The sequence below is a fragment of the Pezoporus wallicus genome, unplaced genomic scaffold, assembly GCF_028554395.1.
Source record: "Pezoporus wallicus isolate ANWC-B61680 ecotype Strahan unplaced genomic scaffold, APGP_CSIRO_Pwel_v1 contig_13458, whole genome shotgun sequence".
Taxonomy (NCBI): domain Eukaryota; kingdom Metazoa; phylum Chordata; class Aves; order Psittaciformes; family Psittacidae; genus Pezoporus; species Pezoporus wallicus.
The window spans coordinates 1,192,397-1,210,320 of record NW_026635549.1 but is presented as its reverse complement, the minus strand read 5'-3'; the positions used below and the strand labels follow the sequence as shown (position 1 = coordinate 1,210,320).

Sequence of the window (17,924 nt, the reverse complement as noted above, 5' to 3'; positions counted from 1 at the left end):
TTATATCTAACCTGAACTTCCCCTGTTAAGCTTAAAACCCATCACCCCTTGTCCTATTGCTACAATCCCTGGTGAAGAGTCCCTCTCCAGTATCCTTATAGGCCCCATTCAGATACTGGAAGCTGCTCTGAGGTTTCCACACTTCCACACAGCTTCTCTTCTTCAGGTTGAAAAGCCTCAATTTCCTCAGCCTGTCTTCATACAGGAGGTGCTCCAGCCCCTGATCGTCCTCGTGGCCTCCTTTGGACTTGCTCCAACAGCTCCATGTCCTTACGTTGAGGACATAAGAACTGTACACTGTGCTCCAAGTGGGGTCTCATGAGTTCAGAGTAGAGGGGCAGGATCAAATTTTCTCTCACTGATTCAATAATCTCCAGGATTCTTCCTTCTGAAGATTTGTATTTCCTATTTGAATGTTTTGAAATTATTTCAACCATGGTCATCTGTGATGCTTCACTTCTACTGAGAAATATATCTTCTGTGTAGACATTCCCTACCCTGGAAGTGAAGCAGCAGCCTGCCACTTGCCGCAAGTGCAGCCTTCATTTGCTGAGTAGCTTCTACAGCCTTGAGGTGGTTTGGTCAGTGTGCATTCACTATGTTGTTATTACTCTTGCTTCTTTCAGAGTAAGAGCACTAAATGCCAAAGTAGTAGCTTCTCCTGGTTAACAGTGCTTCTCCTCTCAAGGTTATTTGCTTCTCTGAAGACTGAAGGTAAAATCTTTACAGGCAATACTCCCCAGTTCTTTTTCCCTGCTATCTTAATGCAACCTAAGGAAATGTTTTCACCACATAGTTTTGTCTTCTGCTTCAAAAAGCAGAAAAGTGACTTTGCTGTAACAGAACGGGTGTTTTCTTTAGGTAGAAAAACACTGACTTTAGTCTTGTAATGATAAATCAGTGCTGGGTCTGAGAGTGCTCAGGGGAAGTAATTGTAGATGAGTTTGAAAACAGTATGTGGGGAAAGGAACCCTTCCTGGAACAGATTAAATCAAAAAGCCACTCTCAGTAGTGGTCTGAAAGGGCTGCTGACAAGTATTTTTGTCTGTAACTTCTCTTTGGTCTCCTGTAATTGTAGTTCAAGAGGGTGTGGTGGAAAATGGAAGGGACTGCAGGTTGTCGCAGCCTGTAATCACCATGTTTCTCTCGACAATGAAATGTCTCTTCTGGCTTCTTAACATTATAACTTCTGAGGAGTTGGAAGTTTACGTATGAATCTGATATTTCCACGTAGATGTGGCACATGGAGCTTGCTTTTTATGTGTTAAAACACTGCATGAATTGTATCTCCAGCCAAGGAGATGCAGTGTTTTAGTTTGAATTCTACAGCCTTGCACACCTGGAAGATTCCAAGATCTGGATTTGAATGTCATCACACAAACATCATACCCTGACAAAGTGCTGTTTGTATGTGTATATAATGGAAGCCTTTTAAGGAGATCGTTTTCCCTCTAGAAGGAATTCTGAGGTTTGGAGGGTGTTCACAGCAACCTGTGCCATGTTCCTGGAGTGTGGACAAACCAGTAACATGACAAAAGCCTCTTTGAGCAACTTCCTAGTGGAATTTTACACCACCTGATGGAGTTCCCTCTCTGAAAACGGCTCCTAATATTGCTTACCTGTAGTAAGACTGTGCTGGTTAGACTAGCGCACGCAGCCTCCTTGGGCACTCTGCTGTAATCCCTGGCTTGTTCAGCACTAGACTAGAAGCTGGTTTTCAGCATATTCAGCTGTGAGGGCTCTGAGGTGCTGGCACAGGGTGCCCAGAGAAGCTGTGGCTGCCACATCCCTGGCAGAGTTCAAGGCCAGGTTGGATGGGGCTTGGATCAACCTGCTCTAGTGGAAGGTGTCCCTGCCTATGGCAGGGGTTGGAACTGGATGAGCTTTAAGGTCCCTTCCAACCCAAACCATTCTATGATATTGTTGACTTTGTTGTTGTCCTCATTCCTGTCCGGGAACCTCTGCTATACCCTGCTTCAGCTGGGATTTGGGTGTTGAACACAAGTGGGCTAAGCACACAATGGAATTCCCTGGCAGTATTTTCATCATAGCCCCTAACTCTTTATACAGTTGTATAGTTCAGAACTAACACAGTCTGAGGCTCCTTCTAGAAAGACCAACAGAAATATATCTATCTTGTGAAGTTCTGGAGTGTGATTGGGTGACTCTCCTGTGGTGGAGGGGGTGGCCCCTGGCACCAGGGTGTCTGAGGCACAAAGCTGTTGCGGTCGCCTTTGTGACAGGGTTCTCTGGGCCCTTCCCAGCAGAACCTGGCAGTGCTGCTGTGGGCCATGCTGAGGATTGTTTGCTCCTTGTGTAAACTGAGGAGGCCAATGATAGGGGAAAATGTGGAGTTGTTTATGTGGTGGGTGGTGACTGCTGTGTGCCAAACCCCTTAATACATACATTGGTGTGGCACTGCAAAGATCTTGCTTAGGGTGGGATATATCTAAGGTATTGGGGTAGCTGAACTGTGGCACTGGGGGAGCCAGACTTACAGGTGCAGTGTATTCTAAATGTCATTTTAACCTGCCAAAGGGGAGATTGAGATGAGCTCTTAGGCAGAAGTTCTTCCCTGTGAGGGTGCTGAGGCACTGGAACAGTTTGCCCAGAGAAGCTGTGGCTTCCCCATCCTTGGCAGCGTTCAAGGCCAGGTTGGACACAGGGGCTTGGAGCAACCTGCTCTAGTGGCAGGTGTCCCTGCCCGTGGCAGGGGTTGGAATTGGATGAACTTTAAGGTCCCCTCCAACCCAAACCATTCTGTGATTCAATGATCTGTAGATTAATAAACTGCACAACCTTATTTTGTTGTTTCTTCCATGAGTTGCTGTCTTCCTTTGTAACTTGTGTTCATACAAGGATCTTTGTGTAACCTATGGAAAAAATGACATTGTCTTTCCAGTGCACTGTTGGGACTTGTGTGTAAGAGCAGTGCTATATGACCATCCTAAAGGGGCACCTTCTGAGGTGGTCGTACCAGGGACTTCAGGCATACTTAGTAGGTATAAAGGTCAGAGTGTCTACATGAGGATGTATGCTTGGAGATTGCCTTCAGCCAGACCTGAGACAAGCTGTGTAAACTTTTCTCATGCCTGTGCTTGACTCAATTCTTTCTAGCTGGGCAGATGTGCTGAAGGAGACAATGCTACATCATCACATCTTGAACATCCTTTAGTACTACCCCAGAGGGGGATAAGCCGATGCTTGTCTGCTGCCTGTGCTTTCATTCCTTCCTTTGCTTGGCTTTGTGTGGTGGTTGCATGAAATGAAGCAGCTCAGAGGCATTTCCCATTGCCAAAGACAGACAGGATCCAGCACATCAGTTCAGCAACAGCCTTTTTCAAATATATGAAACTTGGTCTGTGTTTATTTCCATTTTTAGCTTTAGCAGCTTAAAAACAGTTGAGGATAATGGGTATCTGAGAGATCTGGCAGTAATAAAAGTATCAAGTGGCATTTAGTCACTGATTTCTCAGATATGTAAGTACCTAAACACACCCAGAGGAGAATGTTCCTCTTTGGGCTGTAAGGAGCACCTGGTCAGGTGGAAAAGGCTAAGCTCATGTTTTTAGGATTCATTCCTCCTTATGAATATTGTTTAACACCAAATCTGACTTTCCAGGAAATAATTTTATCCTCTAGCAAAATGTGCATGCTGTTGTTTCTCCTTTTTAAGAAAGACGACTGATATAAGACTGACTGTGGGTTTGGTGGGGAGGTTTGTTGTTGCTCTCCAGAGATGTATTAAAAAACCCCTATAACAAACCAAACCCACTCCGTTTTGAGCAAAGTCCTTTTGTGCCCAAGTCTCTATTTGTAACTGGACAAACATAAACCTAAGGGGATATATATCCTCCAGAGAGCTTTTCTGCATCCTATGTGGTTTTTGTCAGGTTCGTCAGACCAGTGTAGCAGTGACCTGCCCTGGTCCATGAACAGTGAACAACCCCCTTATGAAAACCCAGTAGGAGAGGCAGGACTGTTCTCATCTTAACCTGGTGAGGTTAAGGAAGAGACCCTACATACTGGTCTTGATAACACTGGACTATACTGGTGTCCTGGTTTTGGCTGGGATGAAGTTAAGAAAATTAACCATAACCAGGACAACCAGAAACTGATACATTTTCTTCCCAGTATTGATTGCTAACTTGTTTACTAGTAGCAGATGGATTATTTGACTGGATGGTGCTTGTTTGGAACAGCCAGCAGAGCAGGGTGGATGGAGTTTATTTTCGTGGTAGAAGACTGTGCTTAAGGGAAAATGTGGATACTAATATGGCTTTTTAACTTCTGACTGTTGCCTCAGTAAGTATAGATTTCCTGCGTTGCAATGGTACCATGTGATTTAACCCACTATCAGATTCTCCAGAGGTGGGAGAAATAGCCCCATTAATGCACATGTAGGTTTTCTGTTTGCCTGCAGAATGCCAGACACTTGCTTTGTGTGCCCATTCCGTGTAATCCTGCAAGTACTTAATGCCCTGGGGGAGGAAAGTCTTGTCATCTTGCCATCAAGTGTTTCACCAAGGCATAGATTAGATATAAAGTTTTCAGGTTAGATACAAGGAGGAAATTCTTCCCTGTCAGTGTGCTGAGGCACTGGAACAGGTTGTCCAGACAAGCTGTGGCTACCCCATCGCTGGCAGTGTTCAAGGCCAGGTTGGACAGGGCTTGGAGCAACCTGCTCTAGTAGAGGGTGTCCCTGCCAATGGCAGGGGGTTGGAACAGGACGAGCTTTAAGGTCCCTTCCAACCCAAACCATTCTATGGCTCTATAGTTGGAAAAATCATATTAAGTAAAGGGTGAGCTAAGACTTAAAGAGGATTTGGAGCAAATTCCTTCTAACTGACCTTCATTTTCTTAAGTTTAATGTTTCTATAGAAGAAACAAGCACTACCTTTTTATAACCTTAAGCTGTTTCACTCTGAAAACAGCAATCTGGGTTAACTGGCATTATAAGAGACCACTGAGGGACTTGGGATACATGCTTACAACATATGTAAAGCTGTTACTACATATTCTTCTAATTGCAAACTTGCCAGCTGAGCCTGCAATCTGAAGTTTAATCTGGGTACCCACTAGTTCCTTGGTACCAAGAAGAAAACAAGGTAATGGCAACATGGTTTGCCTTTCTGTTGACTGGGAACCTGGGGTAGAATCAGCTCTTGGCTTCTAACCTTGTTGTGGTGTGCCGGGAGGCACACGTAACATTGGAAATCCCTGGCTGCAGCCTCATTTCCCTACAGTTCCTTTCAAGATAAATCACAGCCTAATGCCTAGCAGTGAAACAGACCCACACAGTACCAGCAGTTTGGTATTGCTGGTAGGGCCTGCTCATAGCAGAGCTTGAGGATTCAAGCAGCACTCTAAAATTTCCAGTCTCTAACCTCAGTTTTGCAACAAGTCTATGATGTCCTGGTGCACACAGGCTGCTTGAAAGTTATTTTCCTTGCCAAGACCTAGAGCTAACTGTCCGAGGATGGAAATCTGCTGCTTTCTTTATAGCTAGGCAATAATATTGCTCTTAGTTCCTCAAAAGATGGAACTGAAAGGCTAAATACTTCTCTTGTAGATGAGTAAGCCAAGCCAGCAAAGGTCAAGTGCTATGAAGGTGAGAAGAGAAGGCAAAAGTAGTTTACAAGTTATGAGCTTCTGTCACTTCTTACCATACAAACCCTATCATCCAGACAGGTCACTTGTAAAGGAAGTACTGTAGATGGAGAGCAGGTTTGTACCTTTGTTAGCAGCACAGTTACCTCCCAAAGTCTATAAGGCCTGTTGAGCTGGTGAAGTTAAGGTACAGTTAACTCCATAAGCAGGGGTGGGAGCAAGTTGCCTGACATTTGCTTCCATCCAGCTACAATTGCCATGAGTGATGTTTAATGAGTCCAGAGCCATGACAAATCCTCTGTCTCTGTCCTGCTTATGTTAGTCAAAGTTCTGAGTGTCCCACAAGCAGGTACATAGGCTGACACACCTGAGAGTCCCATCCACTTCTACAGTGGATGGGACTCTGATTGGTGTGAGCTGACTTGTACAGCTCTCCTACCACACCCTAGTTTCAGTGGTTGAATAGAGGGGAACGGAGTGAGCAGTGTCTGGGGTAAAAGACTGACTCGGGGTGAGAGCACTGAATACCTGTCCTGTGACTCAGTGCCATCCCTCCAGAGCACCTCCCTCGGCATGTGTTGTCACACTGCCCTGCGGCACTAGCTGGGGTCAGAGCTCTGCTTGCCCTGCAGGCTGTGCAAACAGCTGAAGAGCCCATCCCCAGCCCTAAGGAGTGTCTGTTCTGAGAAGACAAATAACACAGGGGAAAGAAGGTGAAAGGGAGAAGCAATCGTCTGTGTAAAAATTGCTTGCATTCCACTATTCCTGCTGGCTGTGTTCATAAACTGCCTGAACAACAAGGAGTTGGCTCATACCTGAGTAATGTGTTTGCTTGAGGACAGAGAGAAGCTACTGCTCTGTTCCTGCTCTAACTTGGAAGACCTGCAGCATATGAGAGGTATGTATTTTGGCTCTTAGAGTTATAAGCAAGAGGAAGGGCCAGATCTTAAATGGCCCAGTCATGCTACGGACTGTTGAATCTTGGCATTAGAAATGCCAGTGGTGACCTCAACTCCTTGCAGCCTCAGCTGTGTGTAGCTGACCGGAGACAGGGAAGTTCTTTAAACACCCAGGAGGGACAGACTGTTGACAGTGCTGCCAAAAAAAAAGTTCAGGTATTCAAATGCTAATAGAGCTGATGCATTCAAATAAGCCTTTTCATTTCTGGATGAAGGAGAAGTTGAGTAATAGGTGAGAATGGTCTTAGTGTGGGGTTGGGACTGTCTCAGTGCCCTTTCTCTGCTTTGAATGGTTGTGTGTACTTGACAGTCAAATCTTCAACCTACAATGAACACTGTCATCAGAGCTACTTGGTAGCACTGGAAGTTCCTTCTCCTAATCTCATGGACAAGATAAAACTGGCATGAACCTCCTTAGGGTTGGACTAGATGACCTTTGAAGGTCCCTTCCAACTCAAACCATTCTGTGATTGGCCATCAGGCCTGTAGAAAATAGCAGCATCCCGCATCAATGTGGACAATGTTTGGTCTTAAAGTCTCCAATTAACTTGATTTGTTCTGGTTTCTCCCCTGAGCTCTGTTATTAGCTTGTTCGCTGCAGGAAAGGACATAGAGAAGGCAGATGAAGCCTGACTTGACTTTTTCATCAAGTACTCTCCAAAGCTGTCTAGTAACTTTCCTGGTGTTCAGGTTACACTCCAGGCCATGTATGAGCACATGCCTTATGTGTTATATTCCTAATGAGGAAAGACAGCAACCTCTCAAATGGCAAACAAAGCCTCCTCAAAGAATGTTTCATAGAAGCAGAGTGACCATGCAGCCTGAAAGCAAATTATTAAAGATGTGCTTCACAGTATTTAAAATGGCTGCAGTTTATGTGGTGGATCCACTTTTTTACAAGGCCTATAAGGACAGGACAAGGGGAATGGCTTTAACCTGCCAGAAGGGAGACTGAGGTGAGCTCTTAGGCAGAAGCTCTTCCCTGTGAGGGTGCTGAGGTGCTGGCACAGGGTGCCCAGAGAAGCTGTGGCTGCCCCATCCCTGGCAGTGTTCAAGGCCAGGATGGACACAGAGGCTTGGAGCAAGCTGCTCTAGTGGAAGGGGTCCCTGCCTGTGGCGGTGTGGGTGGAACTAGATGAGCTTTAAGGTCCCTTCCAACACAAACCAGTCTGGGATTTGTAGATGAATAAACTGCACAGCCTTATTTTGTTGTTTCTTCCATGAGATGCTTTCTTCCTTTGTAACTTGTGTTTGTACAAGGATTTTTGTATAACCTATGGAAAAAATGAAACCATCTTTCCAGTACCTTTTCGGGATGTGTGTATAAAAGCAGTGTCACATGATGTCTCTAAATTGGAGCGACATCAATTTGATGGATGGACCACTCGGTGGATAAAGAACTGGCTGGATGGCTGCACACAAAGAGTTGTGGTCAATGGCTCAATGTCCGGCTGGAGACCAGTAACGAGTGGTGTCCCTCAGGGATCGGTGTCGGGACCAGTCTTGTTCAACACCTTTGTCGCTGACATGGACAGTGGGATTGAGTGCGCCCTCAGCAAGTTTGCTGCTGACACCAAGCTGTGTGGTTCGGTTGATACCCTGGAGGGAGGGAATGCCATCCAGAGGGACCTCGACACGCTTGTGAGGTGGGCTGATGCCAACCTCATGAAGTTTAACCATGCCAAGTGCAAGGTCCTACAGCTGGGTCGGAGCAATCCCAGGCACAGCTACAGGTTGGGCAGAGAAGAGATTCAGAGCAGCCCTGCGGAGAAGGACTTGGGGGTGTTGGTTGATGAGAAAATGAACATGAGCCGGCTTCAGTGTGTGCTCGCAGCCCAGAAAGCCAACCGTATCCTGGGCTGCATCAAAAGAAGCGTGACCAGCAGGTCGAAGGAGGTGATCCTGCCCCTCTACTCTGCTCTTGTGAGACCTCACCTGGAGCATTGTGTGCAGTTCTGGTGTCTTCAACATAAAAAGGACATGGAACTGTTGGAACAAGTCCAGAGGAGGCCACGAGGATGATCAGGGGACTGGAGCACCTCCTGTATGAAGACAGGCTGAGGAAGTTGGGGCTGTTTAGCCTGGAGAAGAGAAGGCTGCGTGGAGACCTCATAGCAGCCTTCCAATATCTGAAGGGGGCCTATAGTGATGCTGGAGAGGGACTCTTCATTAGGGACTGTAGTGATAGGACAAGGGGTAAGGGGTTAAAACTTAAACAAGGGGAAGTTTAGATTGGATATAAGGAGGAAATTCTTTCCTGTAAGGGTGGTGAGGCACTGGAATAGGTTTCCCAGGGAGGTTGTGAATGCTCCATCCCTGGCAGTGTTCAAGACCAGATTGGACTAGGCCTTGGGTGACATGGTTTAGTGTGAGGTGTCCCTGCCCATGGCAGGGGTTGGAGCTGGATGATCTTAAGGTCCTTTCCATCCCTAACTATTCTATGATTCTATGAAGATCCTAAAGAGGCACCTTCTGAGCCCTAAACCAGCAACAGACTTAATTTTGACAGAGACTTCTAAATCTGCCCTGCTAGCTTATCTCAGTTTTATCCTTTGAAGGCAAAACTCAAGATCTGCAGTTACTGGAGACTCCTTCAGAACTTTCTCTGCTTGAGCATTTATCATGGCAAAATATACATATATTTTTGTAAGAGCTGTTTCAGCTGAAGCTTTAAGGGTAACAGGGCTGAGGCTTCTCTTTCCAGCTAGTTGTCATCCTTCATAATTAACTAAGGAACTAACAGATCACAAGATGGAAATAGTGTGCTGAGATAGCATGAAAAAAAACCAAACCAGCCAACCAAATCCCAAATTACAGCCCGCTTCCCCAAAGCCCCCAAAATCTGACTTTGATTCTGTTAACACAGGTAAGTAGATTGCGTGTCTCACTTATTCCTTTTTCCCCTCCTCAGGCGTTTACCAGAGAAAGTCAAGGATGATGTTCAGCTCAAGAACATGAGCGGGCAGTGGTTTTACGAAGCCAAGTCCAAGAGGCACAGAGATACGGTACATGGAGCAGATATTATCAGAGCTTCCATGCGCCGGAAGCCTGCACATCCTGGTAAGCATTTGCTTTACATTTCATTTTGAGAAGGTTGGTTTTTGCTTTGCTAACTTCAGACTCTGTTGTCTGTGAAATACAAGAATATTGGTGTCCATAACCAGAAAATGATGCAAAAAAGAGATTTCCCATGAGTTTGCAGTGTAAACTTTCTTCTCCCCATTTAAAGAGAGGATTCTGTGTGATGACTAACAGGATGGACTGTCTTGTGTTTCTGTGTAGGACTGTAAGCTCTCTGCACTCCTGATGCCTTCTTACTTCTATTCTTGAGGCCCTCTGAGCTGTCTTGGAACATGCAAGGAATCAGAGATTGAGGGAATTGCTTTTTATGTATAAATTTCCAAGATTTTGGGTGCTGCTTGAGACCTCTGAAGTTCAACGGTTGGCACCACGAGCTAGAGGTTGTAACTACTGAAATCCGTGCTGGAGTTCTGGCAGCCAGACCTGGCACTCTGTGTCCACATTAACTTTTAAATACACCCACCATCCCCTACATCATGGTGGGTGCCCCCAAACGATTTATTAGAAGTGTTTGTTAAAGCCAGTTGTGTTCATGTACCAGATAAGTTGCAGACATTCATTTAATAGTACAAATAGGTAGTAGTGTATTGTGTGTAAATTGAGATGTTGATGAGCTTTGGGCTCACTTGATAATAAATACTGTATTCCGAAGCTCTTCTTTTAAGAAAATCAGAGTGTGGGAAGATAATGCATTGTATTTGACATTAGAAATAAATACAGTGTATTGTTTGGAGAGAAACAAACCGAAAGAGAACATAGGAGCTGCTCTGCTGGAGCAGACCAAAAGCTCAGCACCCAGCTCTGAGTGCCTGGCAGCACGCATGTGCTCCAAGGCCAGGACCAGCCTGCAAACACTTGCACCTCAGACTGTTTTGATGTAGAGGAGGTATTCCTGGGTTATTTTTCCCCATTAATTTCTTTAAGAAGTTCTTTAAAGCCATGCCTCTAACGTTCACCATGTCCTGTCTGGGGCATTTTAAAATTAATGTTTTCCACATAAGAAGTGACTGAACCGATCACCATTATCGTTGGGAAGCCAACTGAACAGTTGATCTCTATTCACAAAAACATATATAATACAGCATACAGGATTTTGTAGACTTCTATTAGAAATCTCTCAACATCTGACTCTCTAATCTAGGGAGTCCTGCTCCATTTTGTCATTATTTGGACAGAATATTTCTTCTGTTTCTTAGAGAAACTGACCCTCATCCCTCTTTACCTCCTCTAGTTTTACTAAATCCTTTTGGCTTACAAGGGCAAGACTCTTCTTATTCTCTTGTACTGATAGTTAAAGTTCTATTAAGGGATTTTGCTGTGTGCTCTTGAAGCAAGTATTTCTGTCAATGCCGTGTATACATTACAGCATATTGTATACCTTTATCTTTCTATAGGTTTTGTAACCACAACTTAGCCTTGTCTTCCTGTGTCTAATCCTGAAATGTTACACCTTCTAAGATCCTATATTCCCAGAGGGATAAGGGCAGTTTAATCAGTTTGAGGTTACAGTGGGATGGTTTCGGCTTTTTAAGTTGACAAAAAAAGGCCTGAAACAGAAAAGACTTAAAAAAAATCAAAGGTTAGTGCGGTGTGTTTGTGGGTTTGGCTGGTTTTCAATTTGCAGGCTATGAAAATCACCTGTAAAACTGTAGCTAAATTTTACAGTGATTTATAGTTTAAAGGAAAGTACTTAAAGCCACATTATGTTAAAGGAAGGTAATTACTCCCCAGTCTTGTTACTTGAACAAAGGGGCGTACTGGTACATTCAGAACTATGTACAATTGATTGCTTTCAATGACTCATTAGATGTCAAGATATTTTTGCTTGCAGTTATGGATAGTGATAGTGAAAACAAAAATCTTGCTTAGTTTTGTACACTAAGGAATCCTTAGTGTGGGGTAGCGGGTAGATTTAGATTAGATATAAGAAAGAAGTTCTTCCCTATGAGGGTGGTGAGGTGCTGCACAAGGTGCCCAGAGGAGCTGTGGCTGCCCCATCTCTGACAGTGTTCAAAGCCAGGTTGGACGGGGCTTGGAGTACCCTGGTCTAGTGGAAGGTGTCCCTACCCATGATAGGGGGCTGGAACTAGGTGAGCTTTAAGGTCCCTTCCAGTCAAACCAATCTGGGATTCTATGATTGTCAGAGCAATCCCAGGTACAGCTACAGCTTTCGCAAAGAACAGATTCAGAGCAGCCCTGCGGAGAAAAACTTGGGGGTGTTGGTCGATGAGAAAATGAACATGAGCCAGCAGTGTGCGCTTGCAGCCCAGAAAGCCAACCGTATCCTGGGCTGCGTCAAAAGGAGCATGACCAACAGGTCGAAGGAGGTGATCCTGCCCATCTACTCTGCTCTTGTGAGACCTCACCTGCAGTATTGTGTGCAGTTCTGGTGTCCTCAACATAAAAAGGACATGGAACTGTTGGAACAAGTCCAGAGAAGGGCCACAAGGATGATCAGGGGACTGGAGCACCTCCTGTATGAAGACAGGCTGAGGAAGTTGGGTCTGTTCAGCCTGGAGAAGAGAAGGCTGCGTGGAGACCTCATAGCAGCCTTCCAGTATCTGAAGGGGGCCTATAGGGATGCTGGAGAGGGACTCTTCATTAGGGACTGCAGTGACAGGACAAGGGGTAATGGGTTAAAACTTCAACAGGGGAAGTTTAGATTGGATATAAGGAGGAAACCCTTTCCCGTTAGGGTGGTGAGGCACTGGAATGGGTTGCCCAGGGAGGTTGTGAATGCTCCATCCCTGGCAGTGTTCAAGGCCAGTTTGGACAGAGCCTTGGGTGACATGGTTTAGTGTGAGGTGTCCCTGTCCATGGCAAGGGGTTTGGAACTGGATGATCTTAAGGTCCTTTCCAACCCTAACTATTCTACAATTTTATGATTTCTAGTAATATTAAAACACCCGTTTTTTCAGATGGCACCAGATCTGCTTCTGAGCACAGTTCAAGTACAGGACTTTGCAATAGCTGTAGGGCTGAATGCAAATACTTGTATTTGATGATTCAGAAAATCCTGTATGAACATAGGGGAGACAACAATATTCTTGTTTCATGTTTTAGCTGAAGTGAGTCAGAGCAAATCAAACAAAGTGAAGAACAGCTGGGTGAGCAATGTTAATAAAGAAGTCTTCGTGCTGCCAGAACTACATGGTATTGTGGAACACCAAGAAGAAGAGGAACAACTGAAATCCAGTTCAAGGTAAGTTGTCTGTTTAATCACACTTAGTATGTGTGATCAGGACTGGTGAAATTTGTAAGCTGTAAATTCCATCCAAAATACTGTACTTGCCTCTTACTTCAGAGGTCATCAAATGTTTCCTCATTATTGCCCAAGGAATCAATGCATGTGGAAGGTTGATAAACCAGAGTCATGCATTTAATTGTTCTGTATCCAAATGCAGAACAACCTTCAGCTTACCTCTCTGAGGCAAAAGTTGTTAGTGGTGTGTAGAATGGTCCCACATATGTCCTCATGTCACAAGTTAGTCTGGCTCCCAGAAGCAAGACTGTGAGTTTCTAGATACAATGGTTGGCCATGATCAGTCCTTCACAGTTAGTAACAGGGGCACAATAACCCCTGCATCCCTTCAGTCAGCCACTTAATAAGACCAGACTCTTGATTAAGCTTGGATCATACAAAGAATAAGACTGAGAAATGACTCTAGAATTTTCCAAGGTTTTTGGGGTGCACATTTAATAATCAGACTTTTTAAGGAAACCAAATGTATTTCAGATGGAAAAAAAAAAAACCAGAATCTTTTGGATTCTTGTGGAAAATAAGTCAGAATGTACCAAGAAAAATAAATGCCTTTCTGGAAGTGAGAGGCTTCCATTCAGAATAAGGGAAGACAGTCGGTTTGGTTATGCCTGGGCTGTAGTTGTTACAGGAATGCTGGATGATAGTTTGTGAACTACAGAGGATTTGGTATTAAATCACTCTATCTCAAGTCTGTGAACACCCCAAACAGCTTAGTTTTGTTTTGAAATATCCTGAGTTGGTCTTTAACAGCCGTGTTCTCTTTAAAATACCTGTGTATAGTAATGCATTGGCTTGTGTGAAGCTTTCAAAAAGCCTGCATTTGAAATGGAGAGTGCTGATCTCTTAGCTAGGGCAAAGCAGGTAGAAATTAGATGCCTTTAAATGGCCAGATTCCTCAGCTCCATTGAGGAGACAAGAAGCAGGGTGTAACACAGCTACTACTGTTTGTGCTTTCAGGGAGTAGAGAGATGTAAGAGCCAGAGTTACTCCTTAGGATGACTGGTTTAATTCTGGTTGTACTGTTGATGTGCTCTGTTAAGCTTTCACTTTCTTGTCTGTCTTTTGAAGCCCTTCTCTGTACCTCATCTGTTTTCTCTTTGCAGCAAAGTTTGTCTCCTCCTTTGCCCTTGCACAGAATCTAACAGCAATTGAATCTTTCGCTTTCATGGTCTGCAAATGGGGCAACCACGTTCATAGTGAATGGCACCAAAGGCTGGTGTAAGTCTTAACAACTCTGGCTTGCATTGCTGGTCCTACCTGTCCTTTACATATCATTGTCGGTGAACTCCAAGGGGTATTTTTGTCTTAAATACATCTGAAATCGTGCTGAAAAAGTTCAGATAAACTGCTTTGTTACAGACTTCCTGAAAAATCAAGTTGTACAATGAGGATGATAAATGTTGCTTATCACAAGAAAGAGCTTAACTTCCCCCTCAGGTCAGCTGACAATGCTGACAGTTGTTACTGAATGTAGGTTTTTTTACATGTGGCTTTTACTTGCAGAAGTTATTATGGAGTTATGTCTTTTTAGGCACAGCACAAGACATGCTGCTGTTTAATATACCTTTTAGAGTATTTTGCATGTCATCCTGTACACCAGGAAAACATGATGATACTTTAAAACTACAGCCTTAGAATGTTATTCTCCGTTAGAGCTCCACAAATACAGTACATGATTGATAAAGAGTAAAACAAGAAATCTGGAGAGGGACTTTTTAAAAGGGTGTGTAGGGATAGGATGGGGGGGGAATGGCTTTAAAGTGACAGAGGGGAGATTTAAGTTAGGTATTAGGAAGAAGCTCTTCCTGCTTAATTTCTGGCAGTGTTTAAGGCCAGGTTGGACAGGGCTTGGAGCAACCTGCTCTAGTGGAAGGTGTCCCTGCCTGTGGCAGTGGGTTGGAACTGGGCGAGCTTTAAAGGTCCCTTCCAGCCCAAACCATTCTGATTTTATGAACAAATTACTCAGACTTTATGTTCCGGATCCTATTCTTAAACAAAACTAATTCTTACTTAAATATGAAGAAAGCTCCATTCTGGTAGATGTGTTTGTAAACTGCAGAGGGTCACAACCAGCCCTCAGCCAGTTCATCTGCTGCTGAGTCAGGTGCTGCTTTATGAGTTGGAACAGAAATCAGCCCACAGCTATATTCTTAAAATTGGCTGCATCCCCCCCCCCCCCCCCCAAATATCTAAATTCAGAAATGAAGCTGTAAACATTTAATTTTATCTTTCTCTTTGGCTTTGTATCACTGTGGTTCTCTTGCATGCCAGAGCCTTTACAGGCTTTGAAGGTGTAACCTTGCAGAGAAGGAGTTTCACAGGGTGACTCAGTCAGTCAATATTACCTCTGTTCCCTGATACCATCTGTCTATATGCCCAAAAGAGGTAGTGTTAAAAGGGGTTTATCTTTCCAATTGAGATTTAGCGGTTGCTTTCTTCCCTAGGCTAGGGAATACTCTTAGCCTGTATTGAACAGGCGACAAGTATTCTGCAAGGTGGAAGCTTGCACAAAAGCCCTATTCCTTATAACTTCATGTAACTTTTCTGCAACAGGGGTGCTGGGATACTTAGATAAGGCCATTTTTGTTTTGTTTTCTTAATGGGAGGCCATTTGTAAGTAGACTGTATTGACAAAGCCTGCAATTCCGTATCTCCTTTCTCCATCTTTGCTCTTGCCTTTGCCTTGTTACTTCTTTGTTTCTGTCCAGTGCTGTCCAGTCTGTGTGGAGTTGGGCCTCCGCTGAGGTTCTCAGCACTTTAGTTTGCTGAATCGCAATGCAGGAATTCTTTAATCTGGGTGTAATTATCAGTTTGGCTTCACAGAGTTTCATAGATTAGCCTTGTGAATGCGGCATATCAGGGAACTGTTTGTTCAGTTTTTCCATTGTATGGGTTGATATTTTCAGAGCCTTTGTTATGAAACTTAGTTATAGGATCCTGGGTGTGTGTTTTTCTCTATTTTGTTTTCTTTAGAGCAGGGTTTTGGCATGCAATGCCAAATTATCAGCTCTCTAATTATTCTATGGTAAGTCTGAAGTAGCATTGTGTTAAAACACTGTGGGATTGTGCGTGTGTTCCATGAGACTTAATTACCTCACCACCTGACCAAAGAATGTCTTACAGGTTGCTTGCAGCCCAGGATACATATCAGTGTTTTCCTTGTCTAAAATGAGTGAAGGGTTGAAGTCCATAACCTGGACTTTAACATAATATTGTTAGTCCTGTTGGGTAATTGATGATGGAGATTGAGATACCAAGTGCAGGAGCACACAGGTGCTCTTAAAAACAAAACCACAAATTCAAGTGCTTTATTAAAGCAAGAGCACAAACTCCAGTTCAGCAGAATAAAATTTCTTTAAATAGATGTGTTTTCACACTTAAAATGTTAGGACTTCATCAGGACTGTAGTGAAAGCACAAGGGGTAATGGGTTCAAACTGAAACGGGAGATTTAGGTTGGGTATAAGGAAGACATTCTTCCCTGTGAGGGTGGTGAGGCGCTGGCACAGGGTGCCCAGAGAAGCTGTGGCTGTCCCATCACTGGCAGTGTTCAAGGTCAGGCTGGATGGGGCTTGGAGCAGCCTGCTCTAGTGGAAGGTTGGAACAGGAGGAGCTTTAAGGTCCCTTCCAACACAAACCAGTCTGGGATTCTGTGGACTAAGGTTAAAAATTGTAACATGACATGATCTTTTTAAAAGAAATTGGAAGTTGCAATATTGACCTCTTTGAGAGCTAGATTTTTTTTTTTCCCTTCACTTTGATTTCCTAGAAGGATAAATGTAGGACAGGGATGGAGATGGTATTGTTTGGAGAATGTGTGTGTGTATATATATATATATATGTATGTATGTATATATGTTTGCTCAAAGATCTAGAAGTGTCAAAGATAGTTTTTGTTATGCCAACTAGAAGCTGTATTGAGTTCTTTAAAAAGCAAAGAAGCTTCTGCAAGGAAACAAAGCAGCAAGAATATCCCTTGCTATGGAAAGGTGAAAGTTTGCTTCTGAGTCTCATGAGAACAGGCTAAATAGAAAACTTGAAATGCTAAGAAGTTATATTTGACTATGTACAAATGAATCTTTGTTTTGCTTTTTAAAAAGGTTTAAAGTATGTCCTGTTTGCTGAAGGTGTTCTGTGCTTTTTTCTTTGCAGTTCTAAAACAATAACCTCTGTGTTGGACAAACCAGAGGAGAGACCTATGAAGGCAGCAGCCTTCTCAGTAAAGGTATGACTGGTATTGAATATAGCAGCAGTTTTCTTACATTTTGTGTGTTTCTTTGCTTCAGCGGTAAGGATAATTCAAGATTTGAGGAAGAAAGATTATAAATTGGAAAAAAAATGGGTATTTTTTTAATTGGAGGGAGATAATGAAAACCACTAAAAGCTCAGTGCTGAATTGCTCTTATGGCTATAGGAAGCAGCTGTCTGTGCTTGGCGTTATTTCCAGCCTCTTCAAGCTCTGAAAAGAATTGCCCTGCTGTGTTGTGAGATCTCTAAAGTCAGAGAATTAGAGATAAAATTGTTTAACTTGCTACAGCTTGGGATTTTTCAAGTGTCTTAAAGTGCTGGCTTATCTCTGCTGGTGGTGGAGCAAGAACAAGATGAGGCTATATCACAAGCACTTCTGATAGTTTCCTGGCCCATATTGTTGAGGTGTTTTGTCATGCAGCCAATTTTAGAGGTATGTTTTCAGGCTCTTTGCTGACAGGGTAGTGAGGCAATCCCTGCACTTTGATTTACTGTGTGGAGACTGAATGGATATAACAATTTGACTGCAGTTATAATGTTCATTCTCTTTTTTATAGCAAAGGAGAAACCCATTTAATTCCACTGCATCAGGTGATAACTTGCACAGTGGGGAATTGGAAAACAGACCAGCCACTCTACCTCAGCTACCAAAGAAGGGTAAATGCACTTACTCAGCATCTGACTGTGGATTTCATGGTATTCTATGTGGAAACTATTTTTACCTTCATTGCTGCTTCTTGTAAGATATCAAAACCTATTTTATCT

General features: G+C 43.7%; 1 protein-coding gene across 4 annotated transcripts in view; it reads left to right on the top strand.

Annotated features, from left to right (window-relative positions):
* Nucleotides 1–17,924, top strand: part of SYTL2 (synaptotagmin like 2) — a 54,843-nt gene that overhangs the window by 14,540 nt on the left and 22,379 nt on the right. For all 4 annotated transcript variants that reach the window (XM_057396716.1, XM_057396715.1, XM_057396719.1 and 1 more), the window contains 4 exons: nucleotides 9,481–9,629; nucleotides 12,714–12,852; nucleotides 17,064–17,136; nucleotides 17,717–17,816. In XM_057396716.1, coding sequence (XP_057252699.1) covers nucleotides 9,481–9,629; nucleotides 12,714–12,852; nucleotides 17,064–17,136; nucleotides 17,717–17,816 — 461 coding nt within the window. The remainder of the gene's footprint in view (nucleotides 1–9,480; nucleotides 9,630–12,713; nucleotides 12,853–17,063; nucleotides 17,137–17,716; nucleotides 17,817–17,924) is intronic.